Source organism: Saccoglossus kowalevskii, chromosome 12 (genome assembly GCF_978046115.1).
Source record: "Saccoglossus kowalevskii chromosome 12, keSacKowa6.1, whole genome shotgun sequence".
In the NCBI taxonomy this organism is placed as follows: Eukaryota; Metazoa; Hemichordata; class Enteropneusta; family Harrimaniidae; genus Saccoglossus; species Saccoglossus kowalevskii.
Genome location: NC_140652.1, coordinates 31,518,457 through 31,538,550, shown reverse-complemented (window position 1 = coordinate 31,538,550; position 20,094 = coordinate 31,518,457). Strand labels below are relative to the sequence as shown.

Here is a 20,094-nt window from a genome sequence, read left to right as displayed (position 1 = left end):
AAATAGCAGTAGTTCGTTGAAAAGTCATAGACAGAAATTTACACGTCCAAGAACACAATTGACTGAGAACAATTGAAAAAACTATCCCCCAAACGTATATGGACTCTATCAATATTGGCAGTATTTCTAGAGATTTTTAATTACATATTACTATTAAAATGCAACGTACATTATAGCTAGATGTTGAGAAAGTTAAAAAAAATTACCATCGCTGAGTCCACCACCAACGTAAGCTCAATAGCGCACTTTTTTAAACCCAAGAAACCAATCGACAAAAAGAATGTTCCGAAGAAGGAGATTTAAAAACATTTAATGCCAGTTTTTGATAAAATTTCTTATAGCACAAACAGTCACGTGACGTGCTATACATTTTTTTCCGTGATATTGTATACAATACTGCTGCTACACCAATTTCACATCGCTTAGATGACCGGAAGTATATCAAATAGTCACTCTCCTTTTGGGTTAAATACAGTATTGTTGTCGAACCACGTGACCAGTCACAATATTGAGAGTCAATCGCATCAGTTCATATTATCTCCTGTCATCATTACAAAAATACAACATAAAACATTATGAACTGTTGGCTGGCAAAACAAATATTTAGGTCTTCTCGTGTCGGATATAAGACCTTGCTTCAGGCTATCAGCTAGCTAGATTCAGAATAACCGTGTTCCAATAAGATTACGCCACAGATTCATGGTATATATTCGAATAAGATTACGTCACAGGTTCGTTTTGATATACATTCCAATAAAATGATGCGGTGAAAGATTCGTGGTACTTGTTCCAATACAATGACGACACACATTCAATTTGATATATGTATATGTCCCAGTAAGATGACGTCATAGATTCTTATTGTTATATGTCACAAGAAGATAGTTTTATTTACATTTTTGTGTAATGGTGAAAAACCTTTTGATTGTAACAATTTGTCAGTTTTGGATATTAAGTCGTCGATCCTGTCTCGCATTTCTGGTGTGTATGGATTAATTCGCACATGATTTGTATTACCGGTTGTTCGATGAAATCGTCCCTCTGTGTTTTTCATCACACAAGACAATCTAGACTCAAATGAAGTAACGTTCAAAAAACGCGAGATTCTGCGTAATTCGTGAATCAAATTATCTTCCAAATCTTCGTAGTGGACCACAAGCTTCGGTAAATTGCTTGTTAGCCAATTTTTTGCAAAGACCTCCCATCTTGAAAACTGCCGATGAATGAATGATTGCCATGCTGTAAAACAAATAAATAATTTAAGTAAATACTAAAACTATAGTAAATCTACAACATGATTCTTCGTACTTGGGTTTGCTGGAACGGGGACAATGTTTTCTACTCCCTTCATAACAATTGCAAATGGTTTTGCCGAAAAAAGTAGCCATGGTAAACCTTTTCATTCAGGTTTTCGATATTTCGTGTTTCATTGTTCCAAATCCTATTTTAGATGCTGGCATAATAGGCTGTTTAATTTTGAATCTTGTTGTTTATCAATATATTTATCTCATCAAATTATCGATACCACCGCGGCCATTTACGGAGGGATGTCAGGAATTAAACTAAGACATAAAAAAAACATATTATAACTGTAATGTCAAGGTTGAGATGTTAATTGCCGAATATTACAGAAATACACAATATCAGTATTAAATTGGGCACAAAACGTTAGATTAATTTGATGATAGAATCTCAATCGAGTGTGCCTATTATCTCACCTTTCGAGTTGAACGAAGTCGCCAATGCTCTTTCGGTCTTGCTGCCTGTCTGCTGACGATTGAACTCGGCTAAAAAGCACCGATAAGGATTTCTAAAAATTAGTATCACTTTATCAAACATATTAATCTTCTTGAAATTTATTCCATGTGTTTTTGTAACAACTGTTCGACCACTTGTTCTGCTTTCCAATTCACCGAGAAATCCTGTGAAATTGACATAGAATGTAGATTTAGAAATATTTTTTTTTAATCGCGTACCCATCAGAATTTCCAAATATTCCATACAAGTTAATACGTTACAGAGAAAGATGTGAATGAATTGGTCTCTTGCAAGCAGTTTGTGGAAGTTTAAATATTCTCAGTGCTCTGGACAAGATACATTTAAAGGGCGTTAGTCGTCGCGCCACGCATGCGCGAGATATATGGTTCTCATATAAACAAAGATAGCGACTTTATCTGATCAGATCAACGAGTACAAACTGGAACGTTACCAAACTTGAATTAGGTATTTTTTAGATGATTGGAAGATATCGAAGGAGTCGCCAGCGGTAATTAGTGCAAGTCAAACCTCATACATGTGATTCCCATTAGAAGAGTGCATTGGATTGTGGGAAAATCAATGTTTATCAACACAAATGTCGCGCATGCGCAGCGCGACGACTGCCGCCCTTAATTACAGTTACAGGAAAGAAGCATCATTACGAAATCTGACCAATAGGAGTTTCGTGCATATCACATAACACCCTCACTAATAACATGGTTGGTTTGTGAATTCTCACCGGATTGATTGGTTCTTACCCAACATTTAGAATGAAATAGATTCATACAAAGCGTAGAATTGTCGCAATACAATGCGTGTTCGACTTAGTTCGTGTCCAAACATGTTTTTACTGTTTTATCGATCAGCACATGTGTCACTATGGACGCAACATCCAAACGCTCACCGTTTTCCAACATAAAGGAGGAGTTTCCGAGACTTCCTGAATAAATACCAGTCGTCTGTTCAATTAAATGCCGCATCCACGTATTCCCACATCCTCGGTGACTGGCAAGCGCCACCGACGGTAGACTATTTGCGGGAGCCAAGTTTACCTCGCACCTATTTACTGAAATAAACATAAGCTGAGTTATATATTATGTGAAAGCACATGTATGTATACTGAAGGTCAATCCTGTGTATGTATGGGGTTTTCTGGGTGTTTTAAAGCGGGGGAGTCGTCACCTGCGCATGCGTCAGATGGCCATAGCGTGCCATTGTTTACAAACAAGTGTGTACCCTTTGCGTTTTTAACGTGTGTTGTTATCGTCGCTTGGGACTCAATTCCCGCGCATGCGCAGGTGACGACCCTCCCGCTATAATTGTTGTGCAATAACTAATGTGCTCTTCACTTTGGAAGTGAATTATTAAACATTAGAAAAAAACGTAAAATTGTACAATGCACATTATATTTATTGATCACTGTTTTTGTGTGAAATAGAGTCACATTACTAATCAGACGTAGCTGTTTTGTTATTGTGTCATTTGTGTAAAGGCGTAACATATGGATAAGCTTGTCAAGCCCGTCGCCCACTGTTTTACTGAAGACACTTTGACCCTTCTCAACACCTTAATTCCTGACGAGTCGTACGAATAATGTGTGTGGCTTTACGACTACGAAATGCAGTTCTTAGTCGATTTTAACGTCCAGAGTCGAGGAGCTGTTTCAACCAACCCGAAGTATCGAAAATAGTCTTATAATGTGTGTGCTATCTAACCAGGTTCTGGTTTTGTCACATTTGGAACCAAACAGGGTTGCTATATGGCTAGATCAGATGTAGATTACTACTTGAGTACTAGATTGAATCAGATTATTCGTCACCGAGGAGAAATAGAAATTAATAAAAAAAATCACGGCAGAATTACCACGATGAAGCTCAAGTACACTAATGTGTGCTTATTTCAAAACGCATCAACATTATTGCAAATTGCATTGGAATTTCTTTTCGTCGCCGTTTACGACTCCGCAGCAATGTCGTTTATGAAACATAAAGTTTAAACTACATTTGAATTGCTGGAAGAAATGTGGTGATTAAGTCGAGTGCCAATCAGATGTGTTCTGGCGTAACAATTTGCGGCAAACAGTCCATAAATCACAGTCTTTAAGAACGAACCCATCTGAAAGCATGACGCGTGGTTTGTTTGAATGCCCCGGTGGAATGCGTCGAGTCGGGGAGTGCGCAGTGGGATAACAGGGAATCAAGTACAGAGTAATGGTCCAGCCGAAACCAAGGCTAATTATTAGATAATACGTTTAAAGATGCAATATGGTTAAAAACACCGAATGTTTAATCATGCATGTTGTTGATAAGTACATTGAATTATATCCTATCACGACTAAAAACGTTGTTATTTAAGATTGTCCCGAGTATTCGTTATATGAAACAATGAAAGTCTCGAATGCGCATGTGCAGTATTTTTTGGTACGTACAATAAAACGTACATGCGCATTAAGTGTTTTCATTGTTCATTAAACGAATACTATGCAGTGCGTTTCAAACGCAAAATTGTCAGCGATAAATTAAATCCTTAAAATGCCACACCAAAACATCAATACTTAAAAATATATGTTTTCATCCATACTGCATCTACACTAGTATCATGTTGTCCAAACTACTGCCATGTTGTCTAAACTAGTTTCATGTTGTCTAAACTAGTGTAGTGTTGTCTAAATTAGTGACATGTTGTCTAAACTAGTGCCATGTTGTCTAAACTAGTGCCATGTTGTCTAAACTAGTATCATGTTGTCTAAATTGGTGTCATATTGTCTAAATTAGTGCAATGTTGTCTAAACTAGTGCCATGCTGTCTAAACTAGTGCCATATTATCTAAACTGGTGTCATGTTGTCTAAACTAGTGTCATGTTGTCTGAACTAGTATCATGTTGTCCAAACTACTGCCATGTTGTCTAAACTAGTTTCATATTGTCTAAACTAGTGTAGTGTTGTCTAAATTAGTGACATGTTGTCTAAACTAGTGCCATGCTGTCTAAACTAGTGCCATGTTGGTTAAACTAGTATCATGTTGTCTAAATTAGTGTCATGTTGTCTAAATTAGTGCCATGCTGTCTAAACTACTGCCATGTTGTCTAAACTAGTTTCATATTGTCTAAATTAGTGCAATGTTGTCTAAACTAGTGTCGTGTTGTCTACATTAGTGTCATGTTATCTAAACTAGTGCCATGCTGTCTAAACTAGTGCCATATTATCTAAACTGGTGTCATGTTGTCTAAACTAGTGTCATGTTGTCTTAACTAGAGTCATGTTGTCTTAACTAGAATCATGTTGTCTAAACTAATGTCATGTTGTCTAAACTAGTGTCATGTTGTCTAAACCAGTGTCATTTTGTCTTAACCAGTACCATGTTGTCTGAACTAGTGTCATGTTATCTAAATAAGTATCATGTTGTCTAAACTAGTGTCATGTTGTCTAAACCAGTGTCATGTTGTCTTAACCAGTATCATGTTGTCTAAACTAGTGTCGTGTTGTCTACATTAGTATCATGTTTTCTTAACTAGTGTCATGTTGTCTTAACTAGAGTCATGTTGTCTAAACTGGTGTCATGTTGTCTTAACTAGAGTCATGTTGTCTTAACTAGAATCATGTTGTCTAAACTAGTGTCATGTTGTCTAAACTAGTGTCGTGTTGTCTACATTAGAGTCATGTTGTCTTAACTAGAATCATGTTGTCTAAACTAGTGTCATGTTGTCTGAACTAGTGTCAGTTTGTCTTAACTAGTGTCATGTTGTCTTAACTAGAGTCATGTTGTATAAACTGGAATCATGTTGTCTAAACTAGTCTCATGTTGTCTAAACTAGTGTCATGTTGTCTAAACTAGTGTCATATTGTCTTAACTAGTGTCATGTTGTCTAAACTAGTGTCATGTTGTCTTAACTAGAATCATGTTGTCTAAACTAGTGTCATGTTGTCTAAACTAGTGTCATGTTGTTTAAACCAGTGTCATTTTGTCTTAACCAGTATCATGTTGTCTGAACTAGTGTCATGTTATCTAAATAAGTATCATGTTGTCTAAACTAATGTCATGTTTTCTAAACTAGTGTCATGGTGTCTAAATTAGTGTCATGTTGTCTAAATTATTGTCATTTCTAAACTAGTATAATATTGTCCAAACTAGTGTCATATTGTCTAAACTAGTACTATGGTGTCTAAATTAGTAACACGTTGTCTAAACTAGTGACATGTTGTTTAAACTAGTGCATTATTGTCTAAACTAGTGTCATGTTGTCTAAACTAGTGTCATATTGTCTTAACTGGTGTCATATTGTCTTAACTAGTGTCATGGTGTCTTAACTAGAATCATGTTGTCTAAACTGGTGCCATGTTATCTAAACTGGTGTTATGTTGTCTAAACTAGAGTCATGTTGTCTGAACTAGTGTCAGTTTGTCTTAACCAGTAGCATGTTGTCTCAACTAGTGCCATGTTGTCTAAACTGGTGTCATGCTGTCTAAACTAGTGTCATGTTGTCTAAACCAGTGTCATTTTGTCTAAACCAGTATCATGTTGTCTGAACTAGTGTCATGTTATCTAAATAATTATCATGTTGTCTAAACCAGTGTCATTTTGTCTAAACCAGTATCATGTTGTCTGAACTAGTGTCATGTTATCTAAATAAGTATCATGTTGTCTAAACTAGTGTCATGTTGTCTAAACTAGTGTCATGTTGTTTAAACTAGTGTCACGTTATCTAAACTGATGTCATGTTGTCTAAATTAGTGTCATGTTGTCTACACTGGTGTCATGTTGTCTAAATTGGTGTCATATTGTCTAAACTAGTGTCATGGTGTCTAAACTAGTACAATATTGTCTAAACTAGTGTCATGTTGCCCAAACAAGTATATAAACTAGTGCTATGTTATTTAAACTAGCACCATGTTGTATAAATTAGTGTCATGTTGTCTAAATTAGTGTAATATTGTCTAAACTAATGTCAAGTTGTCTAAACTAGTGCCATATTGTCTTATCTAGTGCTATGTTGTCTTAACTAGTGTCATGTTATATAAACTAGCACCATGTTGTCTAAATCAGTGTCATGTTGTCTAAACTAGTGTTATGTTATCTAAATAAGTGTTATGTTTTTTAAACTAGTGCCATAGTGTCTTAACTAGTGCTATGTTGTCTTAACTAGAGCCATGTTATCTAAACTAGCACCATGTTCTCTAAATTAGTGTCATATTGTCTAAACTAGTATTATGGTGTCTAGAGTAGGGAAATATTGTCTAAATTAGTGTCATGTTGTCCAAACTAGTGCCATATTCTCTTAACTAGTGCTATGTTATCTAAACTAGCACCATGTTGTCTAAATTAGTGTCATGTTGTGTAAACTAGTGTCATGTTGTCCAAACTAGTGTCATATTATCTAAACTAGTTTCATGTTGTCTAAATAAATATCATGTCTTAACTAGTGTCATGTTATCTAAACTAGCACCATGTTGTCTAAATTAGTGTCATGTTGTCTAAACTAGTAGCATGTTGTCTAAACTAGTGTCATGTTGTCTAAACTAGTGTCATGTTGTCTAAATAAGTATCATGTTGTCTAGCTAGTGTCATATTGTCTGAACTAGTATCATGTTGTCTAAACTACTGTCATATTACCTAAACTAACGCGATGCTGTTTTTATACAACTTTTAGGCGTCTGACAAATGTAATATTAGTTCAAATGATTAGTTTAGTTACTTTAACCACAGTCCCTATAAACAATGGAGGGACTGTGCTTTAACCTTAAAGATTTTAATCCAAATACATCTGGTATGTTTGTCCACAGTCCCTCAACACCCGCTTAGGAAACGCTATTGCTGTACACGGGGTACAGTGCGTGTTTCGCTTGTGGGGAGAGAGCGGTGACGCCATAGTATTATCTTGGAGCTCGGTCGAAGCACATAGTGTCTACAAATATTGCGTGTTTTTGAGCAAAGTCGGTAAATTTTATTTAAAGTTACAAATCTCTGTGTGATCATATCGGTTTCGGGGAAAGGCACATGTAGTTTAAAATCCATATTCATTATAAATAACGAAAAAAAACGATTTTGACTTCAAACTGTAGCTGCCGTGTTCATTATTACTGTATGCGTTACGGCAATAATACCACGAATGTTTCAACCCTGGTGAATCACGTTACCACCCCCAAACCAATCACAGTTGTTATCAATTTGTGATTGGATACTTTAATTTTCGGACAATATTTTTTTTTTACTTTGTGTATAAGTGCCGGGAAGGTGTTCATTTCAGTCATTCATTTTCCATTTTATTTTGCTGTAGGTGTTGTGTGTGAATCAAAATGGCTGTTTGGTGTCGCTAACAGAAAATGTTATTCCGTAAGAAATAGGAACTACCAAAACTTAAAAGATAGAATCAATTGTAGCTTTTAGATAACCAAACCGTTTATGTTGTCATATGACCCATTCTAATCATATTAAATAACAGTATGTCACGTTACTCGGTACATGTGCTCGGCAATTTTTTTTGTTTTCAAGATGGCGATAGCTACTATTGTCACCGTTAGGCTGAGAGTATCCCATTGTATCGACCCTCGTATATGCACATTTCGACCTAAACTATCATATAGTTAGTACAATTTGATATCCCAAAAAATGGCAAATATTATTTTCATTGCTGTTCTCTTATTTTTCATTCGTTTTTTTCCCCAGTTAAAAAATCAGTTTTGTTTGTGGTCAGGTGCCAACTTGAAGCCATACACGATGGATGTGGTGGTAACGATGCATATATCCTACATCTAAATACTGAGGTCCTTCCATTATGTCATCCCAATCAATATTACTGTCGACGAAATCTTTGTGTTTTCCCCACATTTCTTTAAAATAAAATGCCAAGAAGTCAGAAAGTTGAAACTTTCACAGCAGTGAAACATGAAAAAAAAGTTGTGTAATCTTGGTGAAAATGAAGTCATACTATATGCTAATTTTATGTTAATGTAGACAGTGTGGGGATTACCGGTAAGCTAATGTTACGAACGCGAAACACGCATTGTGACAACAGAACTCGGAGCGTTTCCTAACCGGGTGTGGAGGAACTGTGGTTTGTCATAGGGAATAGATAATGTCGATATACTGCCACCAACGGTGGAAAACGACTGCGATATCCCAAATGGTCTCATACAAAGGGAAATCACAATTGCAATCCGTAACCTTGGAAAGTCAGCTGGCCTGATATAATTATTTAATTCGTCGGAGTATTTTTGCTGTTGCCATATTTAACTATATGTTTTGATAAATTGTATGATGTAATTTTGAGACAATTCCCTGGGGAATGTTTCTAGGAAATAATAGTTTTTATTTGTAAAAAAAAATGAATCTACTGACTTTCCGGGATATTATAGAGAGATCATTGTTTTATTAATCATGTTTACTGTTTACGGGAGGGTCCATATTTATAATATGAAGGGATTGACAATGTACAAGCTGGTTCAGTCGTGGATATTCCACTATAGGTAATATCTACATTCTGCAATCTGCCGTCCGAATATATATTTAATTAAAAACGTTGAAAATTTCCCTATGCATTCGAAGAATTTTAAAGCCACAGAGACAATTAATTTGATTCTTTTACAGAGAGGAAAAGACATGTTTCAGTTCCCAGGCGTGTTCCATGGTTGCCAAGTTGTTGTTTTGTTTTGTTTTTGTTTTTTATTATTATTATTTACGTTAACCTCATATATAATTACATAAATTTATCCCAACAAAAGAGTAAAATTTCTACAAAAAATATGGCAACGAGATAATTATAAGAATACGAAAAAAAAAGATAAAAGAAAAGAAAAGAAAAAAAAAGAAAAAGGGGTATGTCAGCGTCACAGCATATTAAATGATTCCCACTTTTCAGTGTGCTTCGCTAATTTGCCTCCCCCTATCGCTATCACTTTTTCTAAATTATTAACTTGCCTAATGAGATATATACATCCATGGAAAGAAGGTTTTTCGTTTCTCATTTTAGAAAAGTAGATATGGCGTTTAGCTAGAAGAATAATATGATTTGTTATTTTTGAAAAAACCTTGTTTCCTAGAATAATATCTTGGTAGGTATTACTAAGGGCGGTGGTTGCCAAGTTACTGAGCGCGATCACGACTAAAAGTGTGGTCGATTTTACAGCCGTTTGTCCGTTGTTAGCCTGTTAGAACCAGTTTATCGTTGTTCCCCAGAAATATTTTTCAAACGAACGTACAGATACTATTTTGAGTGTATGAATATAAGACACGTATTCTATAGTTTGTGAGTGTAAACTGTCGAAGATAACGCAAGAGTTTTACAAAATAATTATGTGTGGTAGAAAACCGTTCGACCGCCCACGATTTGAACTCCAAACAGATCTATTGTTGGGCAAATATTCAAGATATTACCTGTTATATATCCGGAATTAAAACCTGTGTCAAAGCCCAGAGCTCTCTTAGCCATTATTATTATTTTTGTTTGCGTCACCATGAATTGGTGCACAACTTACGCCTGCACGAAGAGACATTTTCTGCCTCATGCTTGCTGATCAGTTTTGTTTAACATTTTCGACAATACAATTTTGTCTTTAGAGTTTTACAAGGCATGGTTACGACGAAAGAAAGAACTCGATTAAAATCCCCTCTCAAATGCAAATCATAGCACGTTTTGCTGCTCATCACACAAGCTGCGTGTTTGAAGTGATAGATAACATGGAATTAGAAGAAGTCTTCTCGTGCTTATACTCTGTGATTCAAATGATGTTGAGGATAAATATTATTTATTTTTTATGTGTCTGTTTTTGGTCACTAAATAAAACATATATATTCATGAGTACTATTTTGAACATTCGTCTCAAAAGAATGTGTTCAATTTAATGTTATACAATTTAGGACATATTACAAAATCTAGCAGTGTGTGTGTGTTTGTACCTTGCACTGAACTTACGGTATAATGTAAATTACCTAATTATTTGAGTATTTTATATATTTTGTCACACGTGTGGATTTAATACGATATTATATAATGATTCGATGGCCTTGAAATACGGAGTAAGCATCCACAATTAATAATAGTTTTAGTTCTGATTATATTGTAATTATTTTAAGTAAATTTAGCTTCTCTGACAACTGTGTGATATAGGTGGCTTTTCACAATATAATTAGGTAATGTGAGATAAAAGAGGATATTTTATAGTTGAATATTGTAATGTTCATTTAATCATGTACCATGTGACACCATCACACATGTGTTCAATCAGAGATAAAACAAAATCAATTTAAACTTGACCTGCGCCAGCTTGGATTTACTCTTATTGACGTATTTTGTTTTTTATCAAATTAAATTAGTATGAGACATTATTAGCGTATTTATCACTGGTAATTGGAAGTAACTGAATGCGTAGTGAGCCCTACATTACATAAGTGATGCTTAAAGATCGCATGAAATAATATTATTTATATATGTAACCTAATTAGCGTATATCAGGTCATTATATATATATATATATATATATATATATATATATATATATATATATATATATATATATATATATATATATATATATATATATATATATATATATATATATACCATACTATATATATATATATAGTATAGTAGTTTTATTAAGTTTCAATTTATATTGTGAGTTACGTGTTTTTATTATTTTAATGATGGATAATCTTATACAGGTATGTGTTTATTAAAAATACAGTAAAATGTTCTTTCGATAATGACATGACATTAGTACATTACATTAACATTATGTGTACATTAGTACATTACATTAACATTATGTGGACATTAGTACATTGCATTAACATTATGTGTACATTAGTACATTGCGTTAACATTATGTGGACATTAATACATTCATTAACATTATGTGGACATTAATACGTTGCATTTACATTATGTGGACAGTAGTACATTTCATTAACATTACGAAGACATTAGTACACTGCACTACCATTATGTAGACATTAGTATATTGCATTATCATTATGTGGACATTAGTACATTGCATTAACATTATGTGGACCTGACATTAGTACGTTGCATTTACATTATGTGGACATTAGTTCATTGCATTAACACTATGTGGACATGAAATCAGTACATTACATTAACATTGTGTGGACATTGGTACAATGCATTAACATTATGTGGACATTAGTACATTACATTAACATTATGTGGACATTAGTACATTGCATTAACATTATGTGGACATGACATTAGTACATTACATTAACACTATGTGGACATTGGTACATTGCATTAACATTATGTGTACATTAGTATATTACATTTACATTATGTGGACATTAGTACATTGCATTAACATTATGTGGACATGACATTAGTAATTACATTAACATTATGTGAACATTAGTACATTGCATTAACATTATGTGGACATTAGTACATTGAATTAACATTATGTGGACATTAGTACATTGCATTACCATTATGTGGACATTAGTACATTGAATTAACATTATGTGGACATTAGTATATTACATTAACATTATGTGGACATTAGTACATTGCATTAACATTATGTGGACATTAGTACATTACATTAACATTATGTGGACATTAGTACATTGCATTAACATTTTGTGGACATGACATTAGTACATTACATTAATATTATGTGGATTAGTACATTACCTTAACATTATGTGAACATTAGTTCATTGCATTAACATTATGTGGACACTGATACATTGCATTAACATTGTGTGGATATCAGTACATTTCATTAACATTACGTGGACATTAGTACATTACATTAACAATATGTGGACATTAATACATTGCATTAACATTACGTGGACATGACATTAGTACGTTGCATTTACATTATGTGGACATTGGTACATTTCATTAACATTATGTGGACATTAGTACATTGCATTAACATTATGTGGACATTAGTACATTGAATTAACATTATGTGGACATTAGTACATTACATTACCATTATGTGGACATTAGTACATTGAATTAACATTGTGTGGACATTAGTATATTACATTAACATTATGTGGACATTAGTACATTGCATTAACATTATGTGGACATTAGTACATTACATTAACATTATGTGGACATTAGTACATTGCATTAACATTTTGTGGACATGACATTAGTACATTAAATTAACACTATGTGGACATTGGTACATTTCATTAACATTACGTGGACATTAGTACATTACATTAACATTGTGTGGACATTAGTACGTTGCATTAACATTACGTGCACATTAGTACATTGCATTACCATTGTGTGGACATTAGTACATTGCATTAACATTATGTGGACATTAGTATATTACATGTACATTATGTGGACATTAGTTCATTGCATTAACATTATATTATGTGGACATTAGTTCATTTCATTAACATTATGTCGACATTAGTACATTGCATTAACATTATGTGGACATGACATTAGTACATTACGTTAACATTATGTGGAAATTAGTACATTGCATTAACATTATGTGGACATTGGTACGTTGCATTAACATTGTGTGGACATTAGTACGTTGCATTAACATTACGTGGACATTAGTACATTGCATTACCATCATGTGGACATTAGTACATTACATTAACATTATGTAGACATGACATTAGTACATTACATTAACATTATGTGGATATTGGCACATTGCATTAACACTATGTGGACATTAGTATGTTACATTTACACTATGTAGACATTGGTACATTGCATTAACATTACGTGCACATTAGTACATTGCATTACCATTGTGTGGACATTAGTACATTGCATTAACATTATGTGGACATTAGTATATTACATGTACATTATGTGGCCATCAGTACATTGTATTAACATTATGTGGTCATGACATTAGTACGTTGCATTTACATTATGTGGACATTGGTATATTTCATTAACATTACGTGGACATTAGTTCATTGTATTAACATTATGTGGACATGACATTAGTACGTTGCATTTACATTATGTGGACATTGGTACATTTCATTAACATTATGTGGACATTAGTACATTGCATTAACATTATGTGGACATTAGTACATTGAATTAACATTATGTGGACATTAGTACATTGCATTATCATTATGTGGACATTAGTACATTGAATTAACATTATGTGGACATTAGTATATTACATTAACATTATGTGGACATTAGTACATTGCATTAACATTATGTGGACATTAGTACATTACATTAACATTATGTGGACATTAGTACATTGCATTAACATTTTGTGGACATGACATTAGCACATTAAATTAACACTATGTGGACATTGGTACATTGCATTAACATTATGTGTACATTAGTATATTACATTTACATTATGTGGACATTAGTTCATTGCATTAACATTATGTGGACATTAGTACATTGCATTAACATTATGTGGACATGACATTAGTATATTACATTAACATTATGTGAACATTAGTACATTGCATTAACATTATGTGGACATTGGTACGTTGCATTAACATTGTGTGGACATTAGTACGTTGCATTAATATTACGTGCACATTAGTACATTGCATTACCATTATGTGGACATTAGTACATTACATTAACATTATGTAGACATGACATTAGTACATTACATTAACATTGTGTGGATATTGGCACATTGCATTAACATTATGTAGACATTGGTATATTACATTTACACTATGTAGACATTGGTACACTGCATTGACATTATGTTAACATTAGCACATTGCATTATCATTATGTGGACATGACATTAGTACATTACATTAACATTATGTGGATATTAGTACATTACATTAATATTATGTGGATTAGTACATTACCTTAACATTGTGTGAACATTAGTTCATTGCATTAACATTATGTGGACACTGATACATTGCATTAACATTGTGTGGACATCAGTACATTGCATTAACATTACGTGGACATTGGTACATTTCATTAACATTATGTGGACATTAGTACATTGCATTAACATTATGTGGACATGACATTAGTACGTTGCATTTACATTATGTGGACATTAGTACATTGCATTAACATTATGTGGACATTGGTACGTTGCATTAACATTGTGTGGACATTAGTACGTTGCATTAACATTATATTATGTGGACATTAGTTCATTTCATTAACATTATGTCGACATTAGTACATTGCATTAACATTATGTGGACATGACATTAGTACATTACGTTAACATTATGTGGACATTAGTACATTGCATTAACATTATGTGGACATTGGTACGTTGCATTAACATTGTGTGGACATTAGTACGTTGCATTAACATTACGTGGACATTAGTACATTGCATTACCATCATGTGGACATTAGTACATTACATTAACATTATGTAGACATGACATTAGTACATTACATTAACATTATGTGGATATTGGCACATTGCATTAACACTATGTGGACATTAGTATGTTACATTTACACTATGTAGACATTGGTACATTGCATTGACATTATGTTAACATTAGTACATTGCATTATCATTATGTGGACATGACATTAGTACATTACATTAACATTATGTGGACATTAGTACATTACATTAACATTATGTGGATTAGTACATTACCTTAACATTATGTGAACATTAGTGCATTGCATTAACATTATGTGGACACTGATACATTACATTAACATTGTGTGGACATCAGTACATTGCATTAACATTACGTGGACATTAGTACATTACATTAACAATATGTGGACATTAATACATTGCATTAACATTACGGGGACATTGGTACATTACATTAACATTATTTGGACATTGGTACATTTCATTAACATTATGTGGCCATCAGTACATTGTATTAACATTATGTGGTCATGACATTAGTACGTTGCATTTACATTATGTGGACATTGGTATATTTCATTAACATTACGTGGACATTAGTTCATTGTATTAACATTATGTGGACATGACATTAGTACGTTGCATTTACATTATGTGGACATTGGTACATTTCATTAACATTATGTGGACATTAGTACATTGCATTAACATTATGTGGACATTAGTACATTGAATTAACATTATGTGGACATTAGTACATTGCATTATCATTATGTGGACATTAGTACATTGAATTAACATTATGTGGACATTAGTATATTACATTAACATTATGTGGACATTAGTACATTGCATTAACATTATGTGGACATTAGTACATTACATTAACATTATGTGGACATTAGTACATTGCATTAACATTTTGTGGACATGACATTAGCACATTAAATTAACACTATGTGGACATTGGTACATTGCATTAACATTATGTGTACATTAGTATATTACATTTACATTATGTGGACATTAGTTCATTGCATTAACATTATGTGGACATTAGTACATTGCATTAACATTATGTGGACATGACATTAGTATATTACATTAACATTATGTGAACATTAGTACATTGCATTAACATTATGTGGACATTGGTACGTTGCATTAACATTGTGTGGACATTAGTACGTTGCATTAATATTACGTGCACATTAGTACATTGCATTACCATTATGTGGACATTAGTACATTACATTAACATTATGTAGACATGACATTAGTACATTACATTAACATTGTGTGGATATTGGCACATTGCATTAACATTATGTAGACATTGGTATATTACATTTACACTATGTAGACATTGGTACACTGCATTGACATTATGTTAACATTAGCACATTGCATTATCATTATGTGGACATGACATTAGTACATTACATTAACATTATGTGGATATTAGTACATTACATTAATATTATGTGGATTAGTACATTACCTTAACATTGTGTGAACATTAGTTCATTGCATTAACATTATGTGGACACTGATACATTGCATTAACATTGTGTGGACATCAGTACATTGCATTAACATTACGTGGACATTGGTACATTTCATTAACATTATGTGGACATTAGTACATTGCATTAACATTATGTGGACATGACATTAGTACGTTGCATTTACATTATGTGGACATTGGTACATTTCATTAACATTACGTGGACATTAGTACATTACATTAACATTGTGTGGACATTAGTACGTTGCATTAACATTACGTGCACATTAGTACATTGCATTACCATTGTGTGGACATTAGTACATTGCATTAACATTATGTGGACATTAGTATATTACATGTACATTATGTGGACATTAGTTCATTGCATTAACATTATATTATGTGGACATTAGTTCATTTCATTAACATTATGTGGACATTAGTACATTGCATTAACATTATGTGGACATGACATTAGTACATTACATTAACATTATGTGGACATTAGTACATTGCATTAACTTTATGTGGACATTGGTACGTTGCATTAACATTGTGTGGACATTAGTACGTTGCATTAACATTACGTGGACATTAGTACATTGCATTACCATCATGTGGACATTAGTACATTACATTAACATTATGTAGACATGACATTAGTACATTACATTAACATTATGTGGATATTAGTATGTTACATTTACACTATGTAGACATTGGTACATTGCATTGACATTATGTTAACATTAGTACATTGCATTATCATTATGTGGACATGACATTAGTACATTACATTAACATTATGTGGACATTAGTACATTACATTAACATTATGTGGATTAGTACATTACCTTAACATTATGTGAACATTAGTGCATTGCATTAACATTATGTGGACACTGATACATTACATTAACATTGTGTGGACATCAGTACATTGCATTAACATTACGTGGACATTAGTACATTACATTAACAATATGTGAACATTAATACATTGCATTAACATTACGGGGACATTGGTACATTACATTAACATTATTTGGACATTGGTACATTTCATTAACATTATGTGGACATCAGTACATTGTATTAACATTATGTGGTCATGACATTAGTACGTTGCATTTACATTATGTGGACATGGCATTAGTACATTGCATTAACATTATGTGGACATGACATTAGTACGTTGCATTTACATTATGTGGACATTGGTACATTTCATTAACATTACGTGGACATTAGTACATTGCATTAACATTATGTGGACATTGGTACATTGCATTAACATTATGTGGACATTGGTACATTGCATTAACATTATGTGGACATTAGTATATTACATTTATATTATGTGGACATTAGTTCATTGCATTAACATTAAGTGGACATTAGTGCATTGCATTAACATTATGTAGACATTAGTTCATTGCATTAACATTATGTGGACATTAGTACATTGCATTACCATTATGTGGACATTAGTACATTGCATTAACATTATGTGTACATTAGTACATTGCATTACCATTATGTGGACATTAGTACATTGCATTAACATTATGTTAACATTAGTAAATTGCATTAACATTATGTGGACATGACATTAGTACATTACATTAACACTATGTGGACATTAGTACATTGCATTAACATTATGTGGACATTAGTACATTGCATTAACACTATGTGGACATTAGTACATTGCATTACCATTATGTGGAGATTGGTACATTGCATTAACATTATGTGGACATTAGTACATTACATTAATACTATGTTGACATTAGTATATTGCATTACCATTATGTGGACATTAGTACATTACATTAACACTATGGGGACATTAGTACATTAACATTATGTGGACATTAGTACATTGCATTAACATTATGTGGACATTAGTACATTGCATTAACATTATGTGGACATTAGTACATTGCATTAACATTATGTGGGCATTACATAGGGTTACTATTTTGTAAACATTGGTAAATTGCGCTACTAACTTACATGAGCTAAGCATTCTGTCTCATTAGTACGTAATTTTATAATGTCACATAGGTAGGGTTAGCATTATTTTATATTAGTATTAACGAATCTGCTGATATGAAGTCTGAGTAATATGTGCTATCAAATTTATTGAACGAGTAATACGAAAATTACAACACGAGTTCAATAAATCGAAGTTCCGCCAATTGGGGATTTACTTATTCTTATATACCTTTGGAAGCTTTTTACATGCTGAAATGAACCCGTAAAAAGACTGGTCTGTTTACACGATCTTAATCTCAGCAAATCCGATTCAGTTTTTTGTCGTGTATCTTTTCACGCTACCAGATAATATTTAGAGTCAACATTTTTGTAATTAATAATTCAGTGATGTAACATAATGGATCTTATAGTTCTTTAATTTACCCCCACCCGCTGACATTAGCTTCGGTCTGACAATTTGATTGGGATATGTCCCATCTTTCAAGTGACGTTTCAACGGTGGGAAGTGGGGTAAAAATGTAACAGACAATTATGCCAGTCAGGATTTCAAATGATGTTTACCTGCACAGAAAATGATAGTATGGGATTTCCGGAGTTGGCTGCATTATTGGCTTGACTAAATTAGACGTATTTCACATAGTCGTCATAAATAAATCAGAGTCGTGAATCGTGTGAGCACACACAATACTACGCCCACAGTTAATCGCCAACAATACCAAGCATAAGTTCGTTCGAATGGTGTAATATATACCTTTTATCTATTCTTCAAATCCACACATTTTCATGCAAAGAGTTGTTATTTCAATTGGAAACATAGATAGTTCTTTAAACTGAACGGGTCAAATGGACATTAATGAGACTTACGTCGATACTGCTTTGAAATTCAGATACATCATGTTCATTCTAGCATAAGTATTCAGCATGAGCAGACTCGTACTGAACACGGTTTTTATTTGACGACGCACATATATGATGTAAACTGACCACGTTTTTCTAGTATGGGAAGGATGATATTCGAATATATTTTTTCTACTGTGCATTCATATACACACAATATACGTTGGATTAGTTGGGAGTTTTCAGACACACGTACGGTGTATATAGAAGTAACTTTGCCAACAACAAAAAACGAAATCACTTACCTGCTTCTATCGACGACACTGGCGATCGTAATCTGTGTCGAATCCGATCAGATATGTGAAAGAGATATCCACATATGAACATCATATACACAAGCAATAACGGCATACAACGCCGAGCCATATTTGTAACAACATATAATCAGCTTTCAGGCAGTCCTCCTGTTTTGGGGATTATAATATATTATAATATATGTAACTATGGTAACAACATAGCCATCTAAGTCAAAACAGCTAACATTTTTTCGTTGTTTTCGAATGTTGGAACGTCTTGTACTAGCACAACGTAACAGATATTGGATTATGTATGAATACCTATCTTTATGTGTTCACGCAGTCTCTGTGGTACGATGGTAAGCTC

General features: G+C 33.2%; 1 protein-coding gene across 1 annotated transcript; it reads right to left on the bottom strand.

The window, feature by feature from the left end:
- Positions 1 to 855: 855 nt before the first annotated feature.
- LOC102804994 (sialate:O-sulfotransferase 1-like) lies at positions 856 to 19,895 on the bottom strand. Its single transcript, XM_078006998.2, has 4 exons — positions 19,737 to 19,895; positions 2,663 to 2,824; positions 1,719 to 1,922; positions 856 to 1,239 (listed from the first exon to the last, which is right to left on the bottom strand). Exons 1-4 carry the CDS (start codon positions 19,855 to 19,857, stop codon positions 872 to 874), a joined length of 855 nt encoding a protein of 284 aa, XP_077863124.2. The 5' UTR covers positions 19,858 to 19,895; the 3' UTR covers positions 856 to 871.
- Between the last annotated feature and the right edge of the window lie 199 nt (positions 19,896 to 20,094).

Excerpts from the sequence above, each read along its gene's own strand:
- LOC102804994 (XM_078006998.2), bottom strand. The coding sequence starts at position 19,857 with ATGGCTCGGCGTTGTATGCCGTTATTGCTTGTGTATATGATGTTCATA. Across the intron at positions 2,825-19,736 it reads AGTGTCGTCGATAGAAGCAG|TAAATAGGTGCGAGGTAAAC; the intron begins GTAAGTGATTTC and ends TGTTTATTTCAG. Across the intron at positions 1,240-1,718 it reads GACTTCGTTCAACTCGAAAG|CATGGCAATCATTCATTCAT; the intron begins GTGAGATAATAG and ends TTTGTTTTACAG.